Here is a 24327-nt window from a genome sequence, read left to right on the forward strand (position 1 = left end):
ATAAAGCTCCCATGGCAAATTGTTAAGGTCCCCTTAGCCTTGTGTCCGGGTTCAATTTTTCCCAATATTGATTGGTGGGGATAGGGAGGTGGTATACGAAAGATGAACATTGACCCAACACTATTATAATACATAGAAAATCAAATTATTGGCCCTGATGAACACACTTTGAAATTTCCACTATTACAAAAAGCATTTTTCCTCTTGCATTAGTTGGCTTTTAATTTCCCTTTATACCACATTTTGAGTAATCTCCAAGACATTTGGGGCATCCCTCTCTTCTATTTAAATGGACTGGAATGACTCACAATAAAGGTATAGGTCAGACAGTAAACAGTGGATGGACACTTGGATATTGATTGACAAGGAGCAACAGTATTAGGGTACACAGACAATGGAAGCAAACATCATGTGTATGTGTGATGCGATCAAATCAAATCAGGTCAAAGGTGGCAATTGCAAAAAAGCAATAACATTCATATATGACCATCCAATATGGAAGAGCTTCTTCTCAAATATAGCCCATTAAACCTCTCAAAAACAGTAGAAAACAAAGGATTCCCCAAGTGATTTACTGATTGTTTACTCCTTACAAACAAGCACAGGGGTATGTAATATATCATTGTAAAGCTTATTTTGAAGAGAATTTGCCTGTCCAATATCTCAACAGGTAAAATGCCGACATTACAGCTCCTTTGTGATAGGCAGTCACATATGGAAATTGTAAGGTAAAAGCTCATTAGTTTGCAACAAAGTATGCTATAGATGTGATGATAGCCACAATAGTACAGTTAGTTATAGTGATGTCACAATTGCCTCCTATGACCTGATCAATGATTGTATTGCTTCCTAACCTTGAAACGGTCAAGAAAGAAAGTATTATCTTGTTTAGGATTCATCCACATCTATCAGGTAAACAAGATGGTTGGCTGGGTGTTATTATCCACTAGTAACATACTTGATGTTCATGTCAATTTGAGGATCCAGTAAAAACACTTTAGATTTCAAAATTTAAGGTGAAATATATGTTGAAGCAGACACCAAGACACCCAACTCAAAATTACATCTTATATTAGTCCGGGCATTACTTGCCCATTAAGTAATTTTAATAGAATCTATTTCATTTCAATGCAAGGGGTGTTTTGTAATAGTGCTTTCATTTTTGCAATCTGAAAAGTTTATTAACATTATGTATGGCTGCTTACAACTCAAGTCTGTATTTCTCCACTTATCGAATAGATTCTTTTCTAACCAATACCATACTGAGGTGCATCTCATTCAAGCATATAGAACTGTATCTAGGCATTTGTTCATTCTTTGATATGATATATTTTGATACTAATCTTTTTACATACCTTATATTGCATGAGCAGTGTTTCTAGAACTAGTTTTCTTGAGTTGGTGTTATTGAATGCAGCAGATACGACAGCATCCAGCACATAGCATAGATCAGGGTCTAGATGCCATCCAGTACGAGTTGTCAGAATCTTGAGCCAGAATTCCAGTAACGCTTCTGATGCTGATGCGGATGCACATGGTGCTAGAGAACTCTGAACTTGAGTCTGTCGCAAAGATTGACAAAATTAATGATTCATTTAAAACAAATTATTACCCAACGTCATTATAAATGAACGGAAAAAGTCATCGATTGAAGAAATGTATCTTGGAAAAGTGTTAGATTGAATGGCAAACAATTGAAGGTATCAGAACCAATAATCTGTGCAACTTAGGCCAAAAAAAAAAAAAAAAGGTTTGTCTCAAAGCTTGCGTGCGCGTTTGTAAAATCCCACGATTTGACAAAAAAACAAATGCGGAAATTTTTTATTTAAAAAAAAATAATAATTTTAAAGTTTTTCCAGAAAAATCGGTGAAAATCAAGACTTTTTCTCAAAATACCATGAAAAAAAGTCGGGAATAAAAAAAATTAAAAAAAAAAAAATCGTATTTCGCATTTGTTTTTAAATTTCTCGTGAACTTTGACACGAACCTTTTTTTTTTTTTTGGCCTTATCTAAATATATTATTCTGCAGAAGTTTTATTAAGTAAATAAGATCAAGTGTCATGTCCTGCCATACTTCATTTACAATCTGCTTCATGATGGCTGTGTGAAAGATAAAGGCAACATGCTCACAGAGCCAGCTAATTTTCTGCTTACATCTAAGCCTCATTTCGAACAATTTCAATTATCTCAAGTCAACTATTAATGTTTTTTAATTTTTTTTTATGTCTAAACTATGCAAGGCATTAACAGCTGCTATCGGTATGATAGCGCTGATGGGTTGGCGCCAAGATAGTTGTTAACCTCCCGTTTGAAGCTCAGCCGATTCTGGTTAGAGATAATTGGACCAGGTAGAGCGTTCCAAAGGTGAGCTGAGGATGGAAGGAATGACCTCTGGTGGCTGACCAGGTTGGATCTTGGGATTTTGACAGCTTGGTCGTGGGATCTGACAGAACGCCGCAGACGAGGATCAATAATCATACGATCTGGTAACAGATGTTGAAGGAGTTCTGGAGCTTCGCCATAGAACATCCGATGAAATAGAGTAATGGCTCCCACTGCTCTTCTATGTCTCAGGTGCTGTATTTGATGGTTCTTTCCATCTGCTTCTGAGATGCCAATGATACGTACTGCTCTTCTCTGTATAGCATCAAGTTTGGACAGAGAAGTGGGTGGAGCACCCATCCATGCAGAGCTGGCATATTCCATCTTGGATCGGATCATAGTCTTGTATATCGTTGCTCTCTGAGAAGGGACAAGGTAGGGGCCGCACTGACGTAGGGAGACCAAGACGTTGGCTAGCTGTTCTTGCCATCTTGTCCACTACAGGGGTCCATGACAGGTCTTTGTTAACAGTAAGACCAAGAAGGTCAACGCTGTCTGCCTCTTCTAGAGTTGTTCCAAAAAAGTGGAGGTTAGGGTGACTATATGAAGCATCTCTGCGGTTAGAAATAGTGGTGGACTTGCACTTCGCAGCACCAAACAGTACATTCCATGTGTTTGCCCATGTCTCTATTGCTTTGAGGTCTACATCAAGTGATATTGCAGCGCCAATTCTATCTTCCTTGGACTTGATGGATGACATCAGGGTTACATCATCAGCATATAAGATTGATGAATTTTCAAGTTGTTCAACCCAGATGCTTTAAGATGTTAGTTTTGAACCACTCAACAGAAGCAAAATTGGACAAATATGTATATTTTACAAAACTAAGATTCAAACACCGGTTCTGTGTCAATTGCAATGTTGTTATCATAAATAAAGCTTACCTGTAGCCACAGAAATAAATACTTACACTCTTACACTCTCTGATTTGATCTTGTTTCATTTGACTTATTCTGCATTGTAACTTATCACTCTATGACAAGGGGGATAAGAACTATTGTCAAACTACTCACCAATACCATTCCAGTGAACAATTTTGTAGTATCTCCAGGGAACTGTGCACCAAGCTTTTGCGGAAGACGAGCATATTGGTGGTCTGCTAGTAGGATGTTATTCACAATACTCAGAAATCTAAAAAGAAGGAACATTTACATGGTGAGTTTGGTCTAAAATAATATATTTATAAGATCCAGATGGAGATAAATTGTTTTTATAGGCCATGTAAATGTATCACAATAATAAAGTACCTTTAGATAGTACAATTTATTATCAGTTAAATAAATAAATCCCATCTTGGCTTCTTAAACCAAACCATTTACCTGTTTACTCTAAATATAATCACTACCTACTTGTCATAATGGTATGTACTCACCTTTCATTGGTAATAAGGTAATCTGGGTGTCCTTGTTCAAGAAACATGGGTACAACCATTGCAATGAGAGGGATAGCCATTTTAGGGTAACCAGATTGCACAATGATGTGTAGATGGGAGATACCATAAGTGATGAAATCCTCCAGACTAAATGAAATAAGAAAGACATAAATGCAATCAAATATAGTTTTATAACAGCATTAATCTTGAATTTTTTATCTAACCCTTACAGAGTGCACACCAGTAAATACAAATCTCCTATAACCTTGGAAGAAAAATCAGTGTTTCTAAAAGTGAGAAAGTGCCATGGCACTCAAAATAATACATTAGGAAAGCTTAAAACCAAACTATTAGGCCCTGATTCGTATTTATTCCTCATTACGGCCTGGGTATTAGATTGTCCACGAAAAATGAGCAGGATCCGACTTTTAATGAAGATTTGGTTAAACTTTTAAAATGTGTTACATTTCAGAAACACCAAGCTATTTGTGAGCTGGCATAATCGTTGTGGGCTACAGGGTGATCTAGTTGGTAATTTTCTGTGAAAAGTCACCGGACTCTGTATTTTTTCACTGAACTGCCCTGTCTTTATCTGACCTTCAACTTGCAGAAAGTGTAAGTTTTGAAGAACTGAGTCGCTCTCAGGTCTCTGTTTTCCCAGACCCTGTTTGTACAGAAAGTCAAGGACTATTTACTGGTGTGCACCCTACACAACATAAATTCTATTTACCTGTGTCCAGCTTTTGTCATAGCCACAGCCACATAGCAAGCAATAGGCACCTGACTCTTCACAGCCTTCTGAACTGGATACATACTGGTGTCTACTGCTATATCAGGCACTTGGCCAAAGTCATCATCGGGCGTGGCTTCATCCTGGCTGTGCATCACTGGGCGTGGCTGGTCTTGTTTATGTAGGCGTAGCTTGGTCACCATCTCCCATGCCCAGGTATGGAAGGCTTGCTCCTGGACATTACCATAGCCCAACTGTGAGACAAAAAAGTAACATCATTAAATCAAATGCTGGAAATATTCGACAACTTGCAAAGTAAATTCTGTCACAGCATGTTGTTACATTTGTAAGCATATTGTATAGAATTGCGAAGGTTGAAATTTTAGATTTCTGTATCTCCTAACTTAACCCTTCTCAACACATCTCTGAAATCAGTTTTATATGTCTTCTAAAGAGGTGAACAATTTTAAGGGATATCAGGTATATATGCATCATTTGCAGGGATCATTTTACCATTGAAAAGTGCTTGGGCAACAGGATGATCACAGACAGTATTTCAATACTGCACACAATGAAATACGCACTTCCGTCACTACTCAACTTCAGGCCAATCACAGTGAATGTGGTTGTCAGGCCCAGATTGTGGTTACTATATTCTGCCAATGCATAAGAACTATTCTCTGCATATGACATCTACCACTAAACCTTATTACTATGGTTACCCTGTGTTTACCTTGTTGGCTCCTGATGCAATCATACCAGGAGGCGGCTTGTCTACTAGATGTTTACTTAATGATTCAACAACAAGCACAGCAGTAGTACGATGACAATCAACATTCAACACTAGCTGGTTGCCCTGAAAATACATGAAAGCAAACATCAATTAAGAGATACAAATTATAGCATGTTCAAAGAAAAGATGACAATAAAGGATGGAAAGCAAAGTTGCTCCATTAGTCAATGGAATACTATGGTCAAAATTTCATTTGAATGAACATAGCGATAACGAACACCCGTGTACACTATGTGACCACTGCACATGTACCCTCATGAGCACACCTGCAGAAGTGAATCCAAATCACTCTGAATGGCTGCTATATATTTCTGATATCATTTGATTAGTTTGATCTGGTTTGATTAGCATTTTCACCCGCCCACATTTAGTCCTTTGAAATGGTGACATCATTATTTTTGTTGTAAAACAACTCAGCTTAGGCTTGTTGTTTTACTTAAAACAATGATGTTGCCTGTGTTATACGACACGATAGATGCACGACAGCGGCTAAAAACAATACTTTTATTATAATTATGTATATTCATACGTAGCGGTAAACGTAAATAAAAAGCAAAATTATACTTCTACGCTACTCAAATTTGGTACACTCACCGGAGCGCTTTCACCGGGTCAACCGGCGTCTTCAGCGGATATTATTGCTCTGAAGATTGTTGTTGCTAGTGATGTAGTGACCTTTATTGTCTAAATATTACACTATATCAAATGTAAAAACTTTATATACAATTTTTTTACACTTTCACTGGGATCACTAAGTAAGCCTTTAAATAGAGGCATGTTGGTACATTTGGTGCTATACTATATACATATTTAGTTATTTAGTTACCTCTTCTTGGAAGCCCCAGTTCATTTTGAGTAACATCAGTCTAGCCAACTGATTTTCTACAGTATTGACTCCATGATCTAGTAGCCACACTCGTAGCAAGGTCATGTCATCTGGGTATGGTCGCCATAGAAACACAGGAAGTTCTCGGAACAGGTGCAGCACCATCTGTAGATAGGGAAATTCACAATTCAGTTGTAATTGAAATCACTGATCATTGATCTACTGGTCTAATTAACTCAGTGATTCAATATATGTTGTTTATATGAAAATTTAATCATAATTTCCAGATATGAAAGGAAAGGCTCTTGCTTTTGCTGAACCCAATAGGTTTTCTAGCAATAATGAGTAAATGAACTAACCTCTATGTTGTTGGTCACCAGTTGCAATGGTTTTTAAATTGATTGCTGAACACTATTCACCTTTTAAATGGATCCTCCATCTTGATACCAAAGCGAGGTTCTCCTGCAAACACATGCATAAAATGTGCATTTTTGTTTCAAGGCTTTCCTAGCAATGCACCAGAAGGCTTTTGCAATGTGTAAGCGGTAATTAAAGCATGCATTTGAAAGGCGTACTCGCACACAGCACACAGGTAGAACCTTGTTTTGAGACGACCGTGCGATTGGCAAATACCCACACAAACATGCCATTAATGAGTTACTTAAGGTTATTAATTATTTTTAACTGTTGTGATTTGGTAGTTCACAGCATCTTACGAATGGTAGTGAGCTTTGGCAAAAACTGCATTGCTCAATTCATAGCGAGCATGTAGAAGAATTAAAATATCACAGATATACTTTTATAGGTGCTGTGGTTCTTGAGTTACGTTGTTAAGAGGGCTGAAACAACAACACTTTTGTAAAACGTACATAACTAATTAACAACAATAAATTAAGCAAGTTTGCAAAGTATACGATTTGTAGATTGAACTTTTGCAAAACATCAAGGTGTTAATGTTCAATAATATATTGATCTAGATAATGAAAATCGATTTTTAGGTTGTTTCGACCAACAATACCTCGTCTACCCTTAAACCCCCACCCCTAAACCAAAGGAAATACTTCACAAACCTTACACTCAACCCTGACATGCATCGTGCAAAAACATTCAATTTTTTTTTAAAGAACCACTAAATGTCTGAAAGAACACAACAAACTTTTGAGCAAACTAAATCTTTTGCATAATACTTACAGAGCCAACATCATGTAAAGTTGATGTTATCTCCTGCACAATGGTAGATATGATGAAGGGATGGGTTGAAGCTAAAGCACTCAAAAGCTCTCGGCCAATCTTGGAGCAGAATTCACGTGTGTGTTCTCGCACATATGAAAGCTGTAGGATGGAATTTTGAAACAAACAAGCTGTAAGACAATTTTGGAATAAAAGTTGATTGTGCTTAGATCTAAAGGAACATATTTGCCAATGAAACAAACATAAGGGTCATGATCAAGGGGAAATGAGTCTAATGTCAGTAATATTGATTTTGAGATATTGACAAAACAGGTGCTCAATTTATTTTTGTTTCTTACTGTTCCAGCAACTAATCAATTGTGTTATAGTCTGTATACCTTTCTAGAGTCAGTAATTTAGATATTGTATTTTATTGTATCTCTAAATGTAATGATGAGAAGTATATAAAAGTATAAATTTTCAGAAAGAAAATCCAACTATAGATTCCTGCAAAAATGTAAGAGTTTTTGAGAAAATCTCATAATTTGATTTTACTTTACTGATTCAAGGAACGTATACTGACTAAAGATGTGAATGAATGCTTTTAATGATAACTTGGAACATGGAACATAAAGTTCTTGGAAAATTTTCACAGGGGTTTGTATCAAAACGTAGCAATTTTGCAGGCCTAATGTAGTCAAAATTAGATATTGAATATCTTAATACATTTTCACGATCATGTCATATTATACTTACTTCATAGACCTCCACAGCAATGAAATTGATGAAATCCCTTTCTTCTGCTGGTCTTATACTTCCCATGTTGGCAAATGATGTCAGCAAATAAATCACTTCTGACATGGGCATCTCCCGTAGCTTGTCTTCAAATGCTATTTTGTTGACTCGTTCTGTGGAGACATGTAGATAAATAATATGATGAAGAACAAGGTTTGTCTTAGAAGACTGCATGAACAGATTTAAAAAATAAAATGATTTTATGCATTATCTTGTCCTAATCTCAAATTTTAGGTATTTCATTTGTCATTTTTTTAACTTATGCCCCAGATCCGAATTTCCGGATATATCTGGAAAAGTTACATCTCCGATTGAATGTGTATGGGTAATGGTATCCCCATCCTCAATGACAATATAACTACTGTTGCTACATTACATTTCATGACATAGGTGTACGTCTCTGTTTAGTAACAACATCGCACAGTGACTGACTTAATTATTTTGGCCGTGCTAGTTTACAATGATATACGCTCGTGGAATGCTTCTGGGAGGCACCTGTTGCTCTCAATTGTACATGTGTCCAAAAATTAAATATAGGAAACCAATATCATAAAGGTGGTTTGATCATGATATGAACTAACTTGGTATCACAAAATCTTACTTACCAGTACCACCATTATCTTCTCTTATAAAGAGCTTGGTCTTTACCTGGAAGGTTACATTGTACTTACCACTGAGGTTATTCTTATAGTCATCAGGAGTGGCTCCTGGTCTCAGCTCATTTGTCCTGCTATCATCCTCCATTTGATGTAGATACCACAATAGACGCCACATCATGAGTTGTGAAAGAGACACGTATGGCATGTCAGTCATAAACTGCCATGTGCCAAGCCTGTAACAGACACAATGCAAGACCACATCACTATTAATTTGTTATGCAAAAATCATTCACTTATGAGCAATACATGAACATTTACTTCTCATCAGTATTTTGCATTTTGAAAGTACATTAATTATACAGGTTATATGTTTTGTGACAGCTCCGAGATTGATGCATGCAGTAATAATTTGCAGCCACTGAGTACACAAGTGTATATCTTTTCTGGAGATAACTACTGGGTTCACAAATTTATTCCACTATGTACATTGCCATCTTACTGCCAACATTCTAAACAAAAACCAAGAGAATGCTGTGCCATGATTTCTTTTAAGCACCATGTTGTATAGGTTCCACTAACAAGCTTTTGTACCAGATTTAGTGGAATTATTTACTATCATAGCCCTACTTTTTAGCTACTTTATCTAGCTCTTGAGTGACACTAAGTTAACACTTGAGATTTCTAAGTTATCTCACCTTGGAGCTGACATAATATACTGAGTTGCCCTGAAGAAGAACTCATCAAATTATCTCACCTTGGAGCTGACATGATATACTGAGTTGCCCTGAAGAAGAACTCATCAAATTATCTCACCTTGGAGCTGACATGATATACTGAGTTGCCCTGAAGAAGAACTCATCAAATTATCTCACCTTGGAGCTGACATAATATACTGAGTTGCCCTGAAGAAGAACTCATCAAATTATCTCACCTTGGAGCTGACATGATATACTGAGTTGCCCTGAAGAAGAACTCATCAAATTATCTCACCTTGGAGCTGACATGATATACTGAGTTGCCCTGAAGAAAAACTCATCAAATTATCTCACCTTGGAGCTGACATGATATACTGAGTTGCCCTGAAGAAAAACTCATCAAATTATCTCACCTTGGAGCTGACATAATATACTGAGTTGCCCTGAAGAAGAACTCATCAAATTATCTCACCTTGGAGCTGACATGATATACTGAGTTGCTCTGAAGAAGAACTCATCAAATTATCTCACCTTGGAGCTGACATGATATACTGAGTTGCCCTGAAGAAGAACTCATCAAATTATCTCACCTTGGAGCTGACATGATATACTGAGTTGCTCTGAAGAAAAACTCATCAAATTATCTCACCTTGGAGCTGACATGATATACTGAGTTGCCCTGAAGAAGAACTCATCAAATTATCTCACCTTGGAGCTGACATAATATACTGAGTTGCCCTGAAGAAGAACTCATCAAATTATCTCACCTTGGAGCTGACATGATATACTGAGTTGCTCTGAAGAAAAACTCATCAAATTATCTCACCTTGGAGCTGACATGATATACTGAGTTGCCCTGAAGAAGAACTCATCAAATTATCTCACCTTGGAGCTGACATAATATACTGAGTTGCCCTGAAGAAGAACTCATCAAATTATCTCACCTTGGAGCTGACATGATATACTGAGTTGCCCTGAAGAAAAACTCATCAAATTATCTCACCTTGGAGCTGACATGATATACTGAGTTGCCCTGAAGAAGAACTCATCAAATTATCTCACCTTGGAGCTGACATGATATACTGAGTTGCTCTGAAGAAAAACTCATCAAATTATCTCACCTTGGAGCTGACATGATATACTGAGTTGCCCTGAAGAAGAACTCATCAAATTATCTCACCTTGGAGCTGACATAATATACTGAGTTGCCTTGAAGAAGAACTCATCAAATTATCTCACCTTGGAGCTGACATGATATACTGAGTTGCCCTGAAGAAGAACTCATCAAATTATCTCACCTTGGAGCTGACATAATATACTGAGTTGCCCTGAAGAAGAACTCATCAAATTATCTCACCTTGGAGCTGACATGATATACTGAGTTGCCCTGAAGAAGAACTCATCAAATTATCTCACCTTGGAGCTGACATGATATACTGAGTTGCCCTGAAGAAAAACTCATCAAATTATCTCACCTTGGAGCTGACATGATATACTGAGTTGCCCTGAAGAAGAACTCATCAAATTATCTCACCTTGGAGCTGACATGATATACTGAGTTGCCCTGAAGAATAACTCATCAAATTATCTCACCTTGGAGCTGACATGATATACTGAGTTGCCCTGAAGAAGAACTCATCAAATTATCTCACCTTGGAGCTGACATGATATACTGAGTTGCCCTGAAGAAGAACTCATCAAATTATCTCACCTTGGAGCTGACATGATATACTGAGTTGCTCTGAAGAAAAACTCATCAAATTATCTCACCTTGGAGCTGACATGATATACTGAGTTGCTCTGAAGAAAAACTCATCAAATTATCTCACCTTGGAGCTGACATGATATACTGAGTTGCCCTGAAGAAGAACTCATCAAATTATCTCACCTTGGAGCTGACATGATATACTGAGTTGCTCTGAAGAAAAACTCATCAAATTATCTCACCTTGGAGCTGACATGATATACTGAGTTGCCCTGAAGAAGAACTCATCAAATTATCTCACCTTGGAGCTGACATGATATACTGAGTTGCTCTGAAGAAAAACTCATCAAATTATCTCACCTTGGAGCTGACATGATATACTGAGTTGCCCTGAAGAAGAACTCATCAAATTATCTCACCTTGGAGCTGACATGATATACTGAGTTGCTCTGAAGAAGAACTCATCAAATTATCTCACCTTGGAGCTGACATGATATACTGAGTTGCTCTGAAGAAGAACTCATCAAATTATCTCACCTTGGAGCTGACATGATATACGGAGTTGCCCTGAAGAAAAACTCATCAAATTATCTCACCTTGGAGCTGACATGATATACTGAGTTGCCCTGAAGAAGAACTCATCAAATTATCTCACCTTGGAGCTGACATGATATACTGAGTTGCCTTGAAGAAGAACTCATCAAATTATCTCACCTTGGAGCTGACATGATATACCGAGTTGCCCTGAAGAAGAACTCATCAAATTATCTCACCTTGGAGCTGACATGATATACTGAGTTGCCTTGAAGAAAAACTCATCAAATTATCTCACCTTGGAGCTGACATGATATACTGAGTTGCCCTGAAGAAGAACTCATCAAATTATCTCACCTTGGAGCTGACATGATATACTGAGTTGCCCTGAAGAAGAACTCATCAAATTATCTCACCTTGGAGCTGACATGATATACTGAGTTGCTCTGAAGAAGAACTCATCAAATTATCTCACCTTGGAGCTGACATGATATACTGAGTTGCCCTGAAGAAGAACTCATCAAATTATCTCACCTTGGAGCTGACATGATATACTGAGTTGCCCTGAAGAAAAACTCATCAAATTATCTCACCTTGGAGCTGACATGATATACTGAGTTGCCCTGAAGAAGAACTCATCAAATTATCTCACCTTGGAGCTGACATGATATACTGAGTTGCTCTGAAGAAGAACTCATCAAATTATCTCACCTTGGAGCTGACATGATATACTGAGTTGCCCTGAAGAAGAACTCATCAAATTATCTCACCTTGGAGCTGACATGATATACTGAGTTGCCTTGAAGAAGAACTCATCAAATTATCTCACCTTGGAGCTGACATGATATACCGAGTTGCCCTGAAGAAGAACTTATCAAATTATCTCACCTTGGAGCTGACATGATATACTGAGTTGCCTTGAAGAAAAACTCATCAAATTATCTCACCTTGGAGCTGACATGATATACTGAGTTGCTCTGAAGAAGAACTCATCAAATTATCTCACCTTGGAGCTGACATGATATACTGAGTTGCTCTGAAGAAGAACTCATCAAATTATCTCACCTTGGAGCTGACATGATATACTGAGTTGCCTTGAAGAAGAACTCATCAAATTATCTCACCTTGGAGCTGACATGATATACCGAGTTGCCCTGAAGAAGAACTCATCAAATTATCTCACCTTGGAGCTGACATGATATACTGAGTTGCCTTGAAGAAAAACTCATCAAATTATCTCACCTTGGAGCTGACATGATATACTGAGTTGCTCTGAAGAAGAACTCATCAAATTATCTCACCTTGGAGCTGACATGATATACCGAGTTGCCCTGAAAAAGAACTCATCAAATTATCTCACCTTGGAGCTGACATGATATACTGAGTTGCCTTGAAGAAAAACTCATCAAATTATCTCACCTTGGAGCTGACATGATATACTGAGTTGCCCTGAAGAATAACTCATCAAATTATCTCACCTTGGAGCTGACATGATATACTGAGTTGCCTTGAAGAAGAACTCATCAAATTATCTCACCTTGGAGCTGACATGATATACTGAGTTGCTCTGAAGAAGAACTCATCAAATTCCACCTGTAGTTTGAGTATAGATAGCTGATGGTCCATGGGTTCCATATTAGGAATGTCATCATCCTTATCTTGACACGTGTTGCGTCGCCAGCTACGATAATTCAACCAATGATCAGATACATGTTGTACAGTGTGTCTGAAGCAAACAACAATATTAATAAACATAAAATGTCTGCTAATACAACATGAACAAAACAAATAAACCCACAGAACTAATAACTTTCTGTTATATCTGATGCACATACATTTTAGAGCAGGTGATTTTGATCAATAGATAACAATTAACATGTTTTGCTGAAAAAATGAGAGCTCTAATAACCACTTGGCCGAAAAAATATCAATAACCCCCCTCCCACGTCTCAGATATTTATTTTACTTCGGAAAGAAAAACACTTAAGATGAGGAGTATTTGCACTAGATGGTTATCATGCGTAGAGCTCAGTTGATATGGACTGAATATGAAAACCCCATCCACTGAACACCTACTGGTTGTAATTATCTCTGAAAAAACACACACAAAAACATGAATATTAAATGGCTTTATGCCTACTTTAGATGATTATATTTCAAAATAAAGATAAAGATAATGTTTTGAAGAGAAAGAGCAAGCAGACAAGTAAGCAACCAAAAAAAAAGAAGCTTTGAATAAAAAGATGGTTTGAAATTGTTTACATCAACATTTGTTGCTAGACACTGCTACATAAAATGCTACATAAAAGACCATTACCTTATCAATCGTCCAATTCTCTTGACAAACTGTCGGTAGCGTGATCTATTAAAAGTCTGTACTCCTTGATGCAGTACCCCAATCAGGAATGTTGCAAAAGCAATCAGCTTCATGATGTCTACACTGGCAACACGCTCTATGTTATATGACGTACCATCTGGGAACATATAGATCAAGATATTTATGCATTACTTCATAAAACACTAAGTGTTAATGGCCAATTGGCCATCCCCAGCATCAACCACTTATGTCTGCATGTCACTCCTGATTTCCAACTTTCCCAGCAAGTCACCACTACTTGGGATTGAACCCTGGACCTTATACATCAAGTGAGTACTGTCATTACTGCATCATGCTGCCATGTGAAGCTCATCTATTACAGCTCTAGTAGTTATGAGGCATATTTTGCATTAGAAAGGTCCATGTCTAATGATTGACTCTCAGTGTATCTGTTTGGTATTTTTGGGTGTTTTTTTAAATAATTATTTTCTGCTAAGTCCAAGATGCACAAATGTGTTTTTGTGAATCCAAGATAATGAGTTTTATTGGCATTTGTATGTACAGCCATACATAATACAGAAATCTATCTTATTAAAGTAAAGTTTGTATTACTTCTGTAGCCGGAGCGAACATGAGCGTAAACACAGAAGTGATAAACAATCAGGCCGATAAGCTGATCAACGGTCTTGACAACAAAACAGTTGACCCATTGGTTGTCAGCACGTAGAGGAGGAGACCTTGCCACTTCTGCGCGAATGCCTATTACCAGCCCGTACCAGGACCACAGAAGTACTAAGAAATCTACTTTAGTACTAAATACACATATGTGACTCCTCGCCACAACTGAGCCCGGATGTCGCCAGTGCCACTATTGAGATATGCTCCATCGAACTTAACAATAAACAATAGGAAAGAAAGGATTTATTGACTGTTTTATTGATTTTTCACTACTTAAATGTCAAGTACTATAGACATGATATACATCATTTTAAAGCTAATTTCAAGCAGAATATTTTGGTTGAATATCTCAAAAATGATGATTGGCGACATCCGGGCTCAGTTGTGGCGAGGAGTCACATATTTATTACAGGTAGTGAACGCACCAGTATCACTGATATGGAGTATATGCTTGAAGACTTCTGCAAATGGAAACTGATGTATGACAGCTACCAAATCATTCTCATTCAATAAGGTGTTATCGACGTCTTCATCCTAAAGGATACAAAATGGAAGAACCTAGTGTAAGGCACACATCATAGGAAACTTCTATCACCCTTTTAGTTTTGTGGAATTTATATATGTGACACGATCTGGTCCATGGAGGCCAAAGGAGGCATTTTTGACAATTGAGTTACTGTAATTATTACATTATACATAGAATAGGCTATCATTGACTGAAAACACCAAAGGTCTAGCATACTTGGTTCTAAAGTTATGAAGTTTTTTGATGTTTATTTTCTTATGTATTTTATTGTTTTTTACTCCATATTTTTACCTTTATCTCCGTTTCAAATTTGCCACCTTTGGCCCCCATTGACCAGATCGTGTCACATATACTCATATTTACAAAGTAATCATATGTCACAGATAGTATATAGAAACAATGCCTTTTTTAACCTTCTGACTAGACAGATACATGTAGTTTGATATGCATTTCCTATTAATGACCCCTCTTAGATTTACCTCTCCTCCTCCTTCTAGAATTAGCCCACAATTTTGGGTGGGGCATCATCATCATCAGTCGGCTGCAGAGCAAGCGACTACAAGCTTTCTCCAACTGTTGCGATCTTGAGCTAGAGAAGCAATTTTGTTTGGCTGCAGCATCCCTTCAGTATCTCCCAGGGATGCTGCAGCCGAACAAAATTGTCTCGCTAGGGCATAGGAGTTCACTTTATTCTTAATATCTCAAAGAAAAATGCACCTTCAACCCACCCTCTGCTCTCATTATGCCCAAGTATGACCATACTATTTGGTGTACTTCTTACCTCTTCCCCATCTTCATCCAGGAGAACCCAGTTGAATGGGTTATCTTTGATTTCACTACTATTAGGTGTGATAGCTTTCTTGATCTTGGCAAGGAATTCATCTCGATATCTGAGAAACGGCAAACATATTTTAAATTACTTAAATTTTCTTATTAATCATGCACCTATGTAAAATAGATGGTATGTGGCATGTTAATTTCTGAGGAGGAAATGGGTTAATTCTGTGAAATGAAAATACCTTTGACTTTTATGTGATGCACTGTAATTTCAACCACTTTAGATCATTAAAATCATTGATTACCTGTATACCATGAAAAATACCATGTTTTGCTAACTTTACAAGCTATATCCCCAGTGCTGCTTTGGCCCTGCAAGTAGTAAAAGTCACTTTTGTTTTGGGATAAATTAGTCTGAAATTGAATTTTTTCACAACTTTACAAGCTATATCCCCCCTGCTGGTTTGGCCCTGCAAGTAGTAAAATTCACTTTTGTTTTGGGATAAATTAGTCTGAAATTAAATTTTTTTCGCAACTTTACAAGCTATATCCCCAGTGCTGGTTTGGCCCTGCAAGTAGTAAAATTCACTTTGTTTTGGGCCAAATTAGTCTGAAATTGAATTTTTTTGTGACATGCAAATGTCATAGAAAAATCAGAACAAAATATACTTGTCACCTTCTAAATTTAAATGCAACTGCCGACACTGTTGATCTTTTACGTAAACCAAATCTTGGCCACTAGAGTGCATATGCCTTCCTCACAGCAAGTTTGGGCTTTTAAATTTTGGCCTGGCCCAGGGCCCCAAAAAGTTAAATCATATCTTGTATATTCCTAGCTGAATGGTCTGGCAAGTGGTTAATGCAATTCAATGTCAAGAAGTGTGCAGTGTTAAACATCACACGCAAAAGAAACCCTGTATTATGTCAATACAATCTCCTTGGGAAAACTTGAATATAGTCCAACAACATGACTATTTAGGTGTTACTATTTAGCATAACCTGAACTGGAGCGACCACTGTACTAAAGTCATCAATAAAGCCAGCCGTACACTAGGTCTCCTGCGGAGAACTTTGTCCCCCTGTTCAACTGATGTCAAAGATAAATCGTATCAAACACTTGTGAGACCACAAATCGAGTACGCAAGTGAAGTTTGGAACCCGTGTACAACCACGAAATCAATAGACTGGAACAGGTTCAAAGAAATGCAGCCAGATTTGTTTTCTCTGACTACCGCAGAGAAACACATGTGTCACCTCTTGTAAACAAACTCAACTGGGACTCACTACATGTTAGACGACTAATACAACAGTCTTGCATGTTCTACAGGATCCAGTATGGACTAGTGCACATAACACCCCCATCTTGTATTCAAAGGGCAACTCACATATCAGCAAGAACTGATCACCCATTGAAATTTGTCAACTTGCTCATTCCTACTATAAATGCATACAAATATGCATTCTACCCAGAAACCATTGCAGTTTGGAACAGGCTACCACCAGCAGCAGTTCTACACATCGCACCATCTGTGCCCGTTTTCAAGAGTGTTGCAGCGCCAGTAATAAGGGAGATGCAGCCTCTTCATGGACTACATATCCTTTAAATGAATTTGCACCTTGTATATAGCGCACCCTTTTGTTTTTCGATTTGGCTTATTTGGATTTGCTTCGCACCCTATGTTATTTTTTGTATGTCCACAGGCTGTAAACGTCTGATGTACTTTTCATCCTAGTGTAGCTGAGATCAGCTTTTAAGGATTACACAACCAAGAACCAAGAACCCTGCTTACATGGTTTGAAACAACTGCTGCATCAAACTTACTTTACTGGTGACATAAAAAATGAGAGAAGGTTTCCAAAATGGTCCAACAGTGGATCACCCCATGCTGTCACTTTATCTCTCGTTGGACTACTATCTGCTGATTGGCTACCAGATACAATGATTTGAATAAAGCAGGCTGCCCATTGGTCAATTCCTGCTGGTGAACGAAGGATGTGATTGAGAAGGAAGACATGGTCTTCTAGTGTCGCTAGTCTAAGAAGTGCTGCCACCTTGAATACAAGAAAAACAATAATATCATATTAGACTAATGTTATATTCAACATCTTGAATTTAATCTGAAATATATGAAGGTTATATAATTGAATTCCTTGCAATGACTACAATAAGTGAATTTGTGAAGAACAATTTTTACGAAAATGAACTAAAATATTTAAACATGTTAACAATCATTACAAACTCATTCTACTTATTCAATACAAACCAACACTCATCCACTCACACACCCTCACATGCATGCTCACTCACCCCTCAATTGATCACTTTCACTTTTATATCAACATCACAATAAGTGATGGTCCGCAAATGTACAATTTGCATTCTAAAATACTGTTCAGAATGTGACCATTTTTAAAAGAGGTTCCATATAGATTCATATAAATGAGTTTGCACTCTATCTTATTTTAACAGAGTTTCACTTTCATCTTGACAGTCAGCACTCACATTTATGGTGACAATAATGGCAATGTTATCAATAGAAAGGTTTTTTTTAAAGTTTCAGTCTCTCATTTTCATGATATAGTTCCTCTTTTCTGTATAACTTCTGACAGAGTATTTCAAGACAGTACACTGTGTCTGAAACTATTAACAGCTGTGATCATTTGTGCAGACTTGAAACAGTACATGTTGTGATAATTCATTCTTACTTCAGATTATGTAATTATAATTTATTGACACACTGCAAGTCACATCTTTCATGAACTTAATATTTAAAACTTCTGGACACCAGAATCCCAACTCTAAACAATCCTACCAAACATAAAACAACCATAATCAAACCTTGCATAGTCCACAATTCAAGGATAGTATTATACTTATAGTAACCATTACTTAAGGGGGAAACATGCAAAACAGTAACTTTCCAATGACATCAATTGTTTTGTTTTCTACCCTGGCCTCTTCTATAATGTATACCTACCAATCTTGCTAGCCAGCCTCTGGAATAAGTGAGAAATTCTTCATCTGTGACAGGTCGTCTTTGGAATGAAAACAGTACTGATATACATTCCTTCAGCTTGTGGATTTGAGACCTTGTACTTTGGTTTGATGATGCAAAAAGATGGGCTGCAATAACAAAGATACATGTTTATGGGTAATTATAGAAAAGAAAGATGTAGATCCTATAGATAAATCTAAATAGCAAACGGAGTTTGATGGCTTGTAAGCTACTATATTTGACCCAATTCTATTGTATCTAGGTGCTTAACTATATTGTAAAATGCCTTAATATGGGTACATTTTTAGTGCATAGAAAACAGGTGTAAGTTAGAAAAGGGATGCTAATCATGAGAGAGGCAATAATACGGTAGTCAAGAACAGTGAGGATGATGAGCAAGTGAAATATTTTCTGATAAGGTGAGAAGATGACCATGCTTAGGCAGCACCTGTTCAGGTGCTCATGACTTTACATGCAACACATGCATGTGCCATAGTCACATGCAACAGGTGCATGTGATTGCAACAGGTGCAAGTGACTATGGCTGACTATGGCACATGCAGCAGGTGCAAGTTACTATAGCACATCCAATAGCTGCATGTGCCATAGTTACTTCCAAGTTTAACCAAGTTGTGCAGACTCTGCTGAGAATAAGCATCACAAAAATGATTGAATTACCTGTAACTGGTAATGCATTCTGCAGTTCACATAGTGCTGGACTCCTTGCAAACAACTGATGCAGATATGACTCAATCTGTAGTCTTGATAACTGAGCTGTGTAAGCACAGAGGAGTAAGTATCATGGGCGTGATTGCGGATATACTTGAGGATCTTTTCAAGTTGCTTCAGTTTATCTTTGTGGAATTGAACTGTCTGATAGAGATGCATTTCCTTCACTCCAACACCATCCCCACACATGCCCTAGATGGAAATAAAAACAATTTTCATTTTAAAATCAAACCTTCAACTCCTAAAAGAACATTTTAGACACTACTTGCTATTCCAGAAAAATGCAGTACTAATTTTTTTGGAATTAAAAACATTTATCCTGTTTTTGCCAAATGAAACAAATAATCCTAATCCTTTATTTAGTTCTAACTGGCAATGAAAGTCAAATTTTAATATTTTTGAAATTTGAATGAAAATCTTTTTGCATGTTTTCTTAAATACAATTGTAGTCACAAAATTCTAAGGCTTGGTACAGGTCTAAGCACTCAAAATCAATGGTATCATGAGTATAGGTTTAGAAATGTTTTTCCTAAAATTAGAATGCATATAACTTGAAATTAGTCACTGTATGTATGTACAAGTTTTTTGGCTTGGTTGTCATATCATGCAAAAGCTGTCCTAAAAACACATGTTTTTGGCCCTTATTTCCCAAATTGATTAAATATTAAAATCTGACTTCCATAGCCAACTTTAGAACTGAAAAGGACTAGGATTTAGCTATGTTTCATATGGCAAAACAAGATAACATTTTAAATTAAATAAATGAGTTCTGGTACAGATCCAATAAAAATGAAAGAATCTATGACCAGATCATCTCAAAACAGCAACCTACAAATGTGGCAACACCATCACAGCCACCAAGGACTGCCGACATCTAGAAACACTACAGTCATTGCACAGTGAACAAGGTTCCTGATAGGAACTGAAATATATCTAGTGAGTAATTTTTATTGGATCTGTACCAGAACTCTACGGCCAGAAGTCTATGGCCTGTATCTTGCAGTCTTGCTTCAAAACTGTGTAGTCTTGATTCACGACTTTTATCCACATCTCTTCTTACCTTGGCCTCTATGTGATTATCAAGAAATGTCCACAACCCATCTGCCTGTCTCTTGTAGTCTAGATTCAAGACTTCTATATCTGTTTGTACAGCCTGCAAGTTGTTGCGTGCCTTGAAGTAATTTAGAACCAGTGCATAAAAGTCATGCTTTTCAATCATACAGCTCTGTCATACAATGATAAAGGAAAACAAATATATTATTGACCAGTTATCACAAAAACAAAGTATACTTAAAATCCTTGATTGTGAACAAGACCAAGTCCTTGACCATGATAGCCTTCATAGCCTGGATTAGCTGCATTTCACACAAATATTAAAGAGAATCATTATTTTCTTGGCAAATGAAACTATAATTGGAATTCAGATTCCAATATAATGTTCGTTTCCCATGTCTTCAACCTACTTGTAATTAGTACCCCTTCCTGCGGTGCTGACAGTCAACAACAGCTGTACACAGATTATTACTTCAACATGAAGAAAATGGTCAAGCTTTGTCTTTTGAGGTGTTTGAGTTCGACCGCATGCCTTAAATGATCATGAGGAGTGCAATCAAAAGTTGTTGTTTTTTAATTTAAATTTTGAAGTGTTTTTTTAATTGCCAAAAAATTGCAATTAACTCTTCTCAAAGGGCAACATTATAATTTGTAATACCACCAGCCTATGCTGATGGTAAAGATCCATTGGTTTTGTGTACATTAACATGTATGCCATTTTAGCATAGGCCAGAGTAAAAATTTTACAACATTGCCCTTTGTAGATCAAATATTGTAATGTTTTGGTAATTTTCCATTTCTTCTAAAATTAACTAGGATGATCCCAGCATGTGGGTCTTGGTCATGTAGGTTGACAGACTCTCCAAATCTGCCTAGAACAGTCCAAGCTAAAAACAAATTATACACATTTTTTCAGACAAACATTGATATTTTTTAATTCAAGTACCACTAATTAATGCTATTAACTAAATTCTAAGTTCCTTAATGTTGGCATTTATGCTGTAACCACCAAAATAATTTTAATAATTTATCCGATTCACACCTCATAGCACTGCTAAACATCTACAGGAGTGTGATTAAAGTCACACAACTATGTACAGCATTCCTGTCTTGAGGAGTGCGATTTAGAGCACACCTGGTAATTTCAAAAGACAAGGCCTGCACTGTAGGCAGGTGAAATATCTGCCCATATAGAAGAATTGCTTGATGAAATTTTTAATCCAATGTTGAAATTCTTTGAACTCACCTGAACAAAATGTTCCACATAGTCCTGCTGATAGTCTATCATTGGATTATGGTAGTAAGATTTCAGTTGTTCTGTTGTCCATGCCTGAATCACATTTGCCCTTTCATTAGCCATTGAACTCTCTGGTTGAGTTCCTGCTTCTTTATGCAATGGATGAAATCTGAAAGATTCCATTGGTACTGGAACTTGTTCCACACTTGGAACCTGCATCTGTTCTGAACCAACAGAAGGAATTTCAGAAGTTTTTACATCTTCGACATCATTGGCAATTTCATGTGGCATACTTTCAATGTCAACAATTTCTTCTGGGGGAGCCGATACAATTATTGTACCTGTATCATTCGTTGTATCAGTGCTTTCCTTCTCATGCATAGTTCTCATATCTGAATCATTAACCTCTGGAATTGGTGCTGGTGGTGCAGAAGGTTCCATTTGTCTCATGAGGTCCTCAGGGAGAACATCCAGCTCTTCTGCAACTTCATCCTCATCTTGAGTTGTTGCCATTTGGTCTCCATCCATTGCACCTTGCTCTTCAATTTTGAGTTGTTCTGCTTGATCTTCAGATACATCAGTAACCTCAGCGGTATTCTGAGGTATGCTAGTTCTGTCATCTTCTGACTTTGATACTGTTGTTTCTTCATCTGCATTGATGTTTGAAAGCTCTTGATCTTCCTTTTGTTCTTCTTTGACACTGTCCTCGTAATCATCTTCAGGTGGCAGTTTAATATCCAAATCCTGGATCCTTTTGGCAATGTTTTCCCCTTCAGTTTCTTGTCCCTCATGTCTTACTTCTTCTTGGGCATCTTCAAATGAACCGTCTCCTTCTGTATCTTTTTTACTTTCCTCAGCTTCAGCCTCAGCAACTCTTTGGTCATCAACTGATGGATCTTCATCAGTACTGATGACTGGTTCTTTACTTGAATCAGTTCTTTTGATCTGGATATCTTCTTTCTGAGGCTCTGTGAATGAGTCTTGGGCAATCTTGATGACTGCTGGTTCATCTGTAGTTGTCTGGATGCTTTCATGTTCCTCTTGTAATTCTGGAATTTCACTTGTGGCAGCTTCTTCAGATTCTTTGCTTTTTGATTTGTCCTTGGAAGATGCCTGCAATACACAAATATAAAAACAAATTGTTTAGATTTTGCTGATACATACTCTCAGATGCAATCTGAGCTGTAGAAACAAAGCTGATTTTATACTTCAAAAATAATTAATTCTTGTAACAACCCCACTCTTTTTATTTTACTCTCTCCTTTAAAAAAAATTAATTCACCCTTTTAACCACCACTACCTGATTTCCAGACTGTCAGGCCATCACCCTTGGACTGCCAACTATTATTATTATAAACATCCAAATAACCTGACACAAAACTATACAACACAAGAGGTGATCATATGTATTCTACAAGCCTCATCACTTCACGGTGTATGTGTGTTGGGGGGGGGGGGGTTCTGGATTAATAATGTTAATAATGTTTTTTAAGTACAGGACATTGGGTATGAAGTCCCGGGGGTGCCACTGTAATGGTGAAGGGGGGTATCAGGCGCGTCCGTGGACTCACAAAAAGCACCCTAAACAAGTATTGCTAAGACTGAAATTTGCACCCCTAAACAAGTATAAGTAGCGTTATTTGCTACCCTAAACAAGTAGTTGTCTTTTCTCTAACCCTAAACAATTGATGCAATTATTACCCTAAACAACACTAAGAAACAGGTGCTTTTAACCATAAAATAATTAAGAAGCTGTTGCCTGGGTCAATTTTGGAAATAACCTGGACCAAAAACGTGTTTTTGTTTCCTTAAATGCATGTTTTGAAAAGCTTGAACATGTTGAATGTTAAAGTGTCAACTTCAAAGGTTCATAACTTGAAAACTGTGCCCCCTACGTACATATGAACTGTATCAAGAGATAGAGCTCTTTAAAATAAAGCTTTTCTGAAAAAAAATTTGACAGAGCTCCATGCGTCTGACAGAGAAATTTAAGGTTTCCAAGAGCTAATTGCTTTTAATCACAAGTCACTTATTCACAGAGCTTACCTATAGTACTAGTAGTACATGTAGCCTCCATTAAAACAATAGTTTAAGGATGCACAACTAGGTTTTCTAAAAATATGAGTTGGCAAAATCCCTAAAAAAGTAAATCCTAAATTTATAAATTTATTCAATTTGGCAACTGGCTAAATTGCGAAAAACAAACAACCAGGTTTTGAATTTGGAGTTAATAGGACATCAGTAAAGTGGTCAAACATCGTTTTCTGGTATTTATCAATTGTTAATTTAAATGAATAGGACTGGCAATTTTTTCGGCAACCCACTAATTTCAGAAAATCATTGATCAATACATCATTAAAACAGTGTCAATGTCAAGTAGAATACTATGATAGCAGTTGTCTATGCATGGT

The 24327-nt window shown here is 37.1% G+C and overlaps 1 protein-coding gene across 1 annotated transcript in view; it reads right to left on the reverse strand.

Annotated features, from left to right (window-relative positions):
- LOC140146073 (ectopic P granules protein 5 homolog) overlaps positions 1 to 24327 on the reverse strand; it is a 74922-nt gene that overhangs the window by 41127 nt on the left and 9468 nt on the right. The window contains 19 exon segments of the mRNA XM_072167826.1: positions 1356 to 1562; positions 3398 to 3515; positions 3757 to 3903; positions 4487 to 4740; positions 5220 to 5342; positions 6106 to 6270; positions 7297 to 7437; positions 8032 to 8183; positions 8742 to 8902; positions 13141 to 13329; positions 13921 to 14077; positions 15024 to 15132; positions 15906 to 16014; positions 17724 to 17953; positions 18880 to 19025; positions 19576 to 19689; positions 19692 to 19818; positions 20687 to 20851; positions 21926 to 23029. Coding sequence (XP_072023927.1) covers positions 1356 to 1562; positions 3398 to 3515; positions 3757 to 3903; positions 4487 to 4740; positions 5220 to 5342; positions 6106 to 6270; positions 7297 to 7437; positions 8032 to 8183; positions 8742 to 8902; positions 13141 to 13329; positions 13921 to 14077; positions 15024 to 15132; positions 15906 to 16014; positions 17724 to 17953; positions 18880 to 19025; positions 19576 to 19689; positions 19692 to 19818; positions 20687 to 20851; positions 21926 to 23029 — 3918 coding nt within the window.

The sequence above is a fragment of the Amphiura filiformis genome, chromosome 1 (assembly GCF_039555335.1).
Source record: "Amphiura filiformis chromosome 1, Afil_fr2py, whole genome shotgun sequence".
In the NCBI taxonomy this organism is placed as follows: Eukaryota; Metazoa; Echinodermata; class Ophiuroidea; order Amphilepidida; family Amphiuridae; genus Amphiura; species Amphiura filiformis.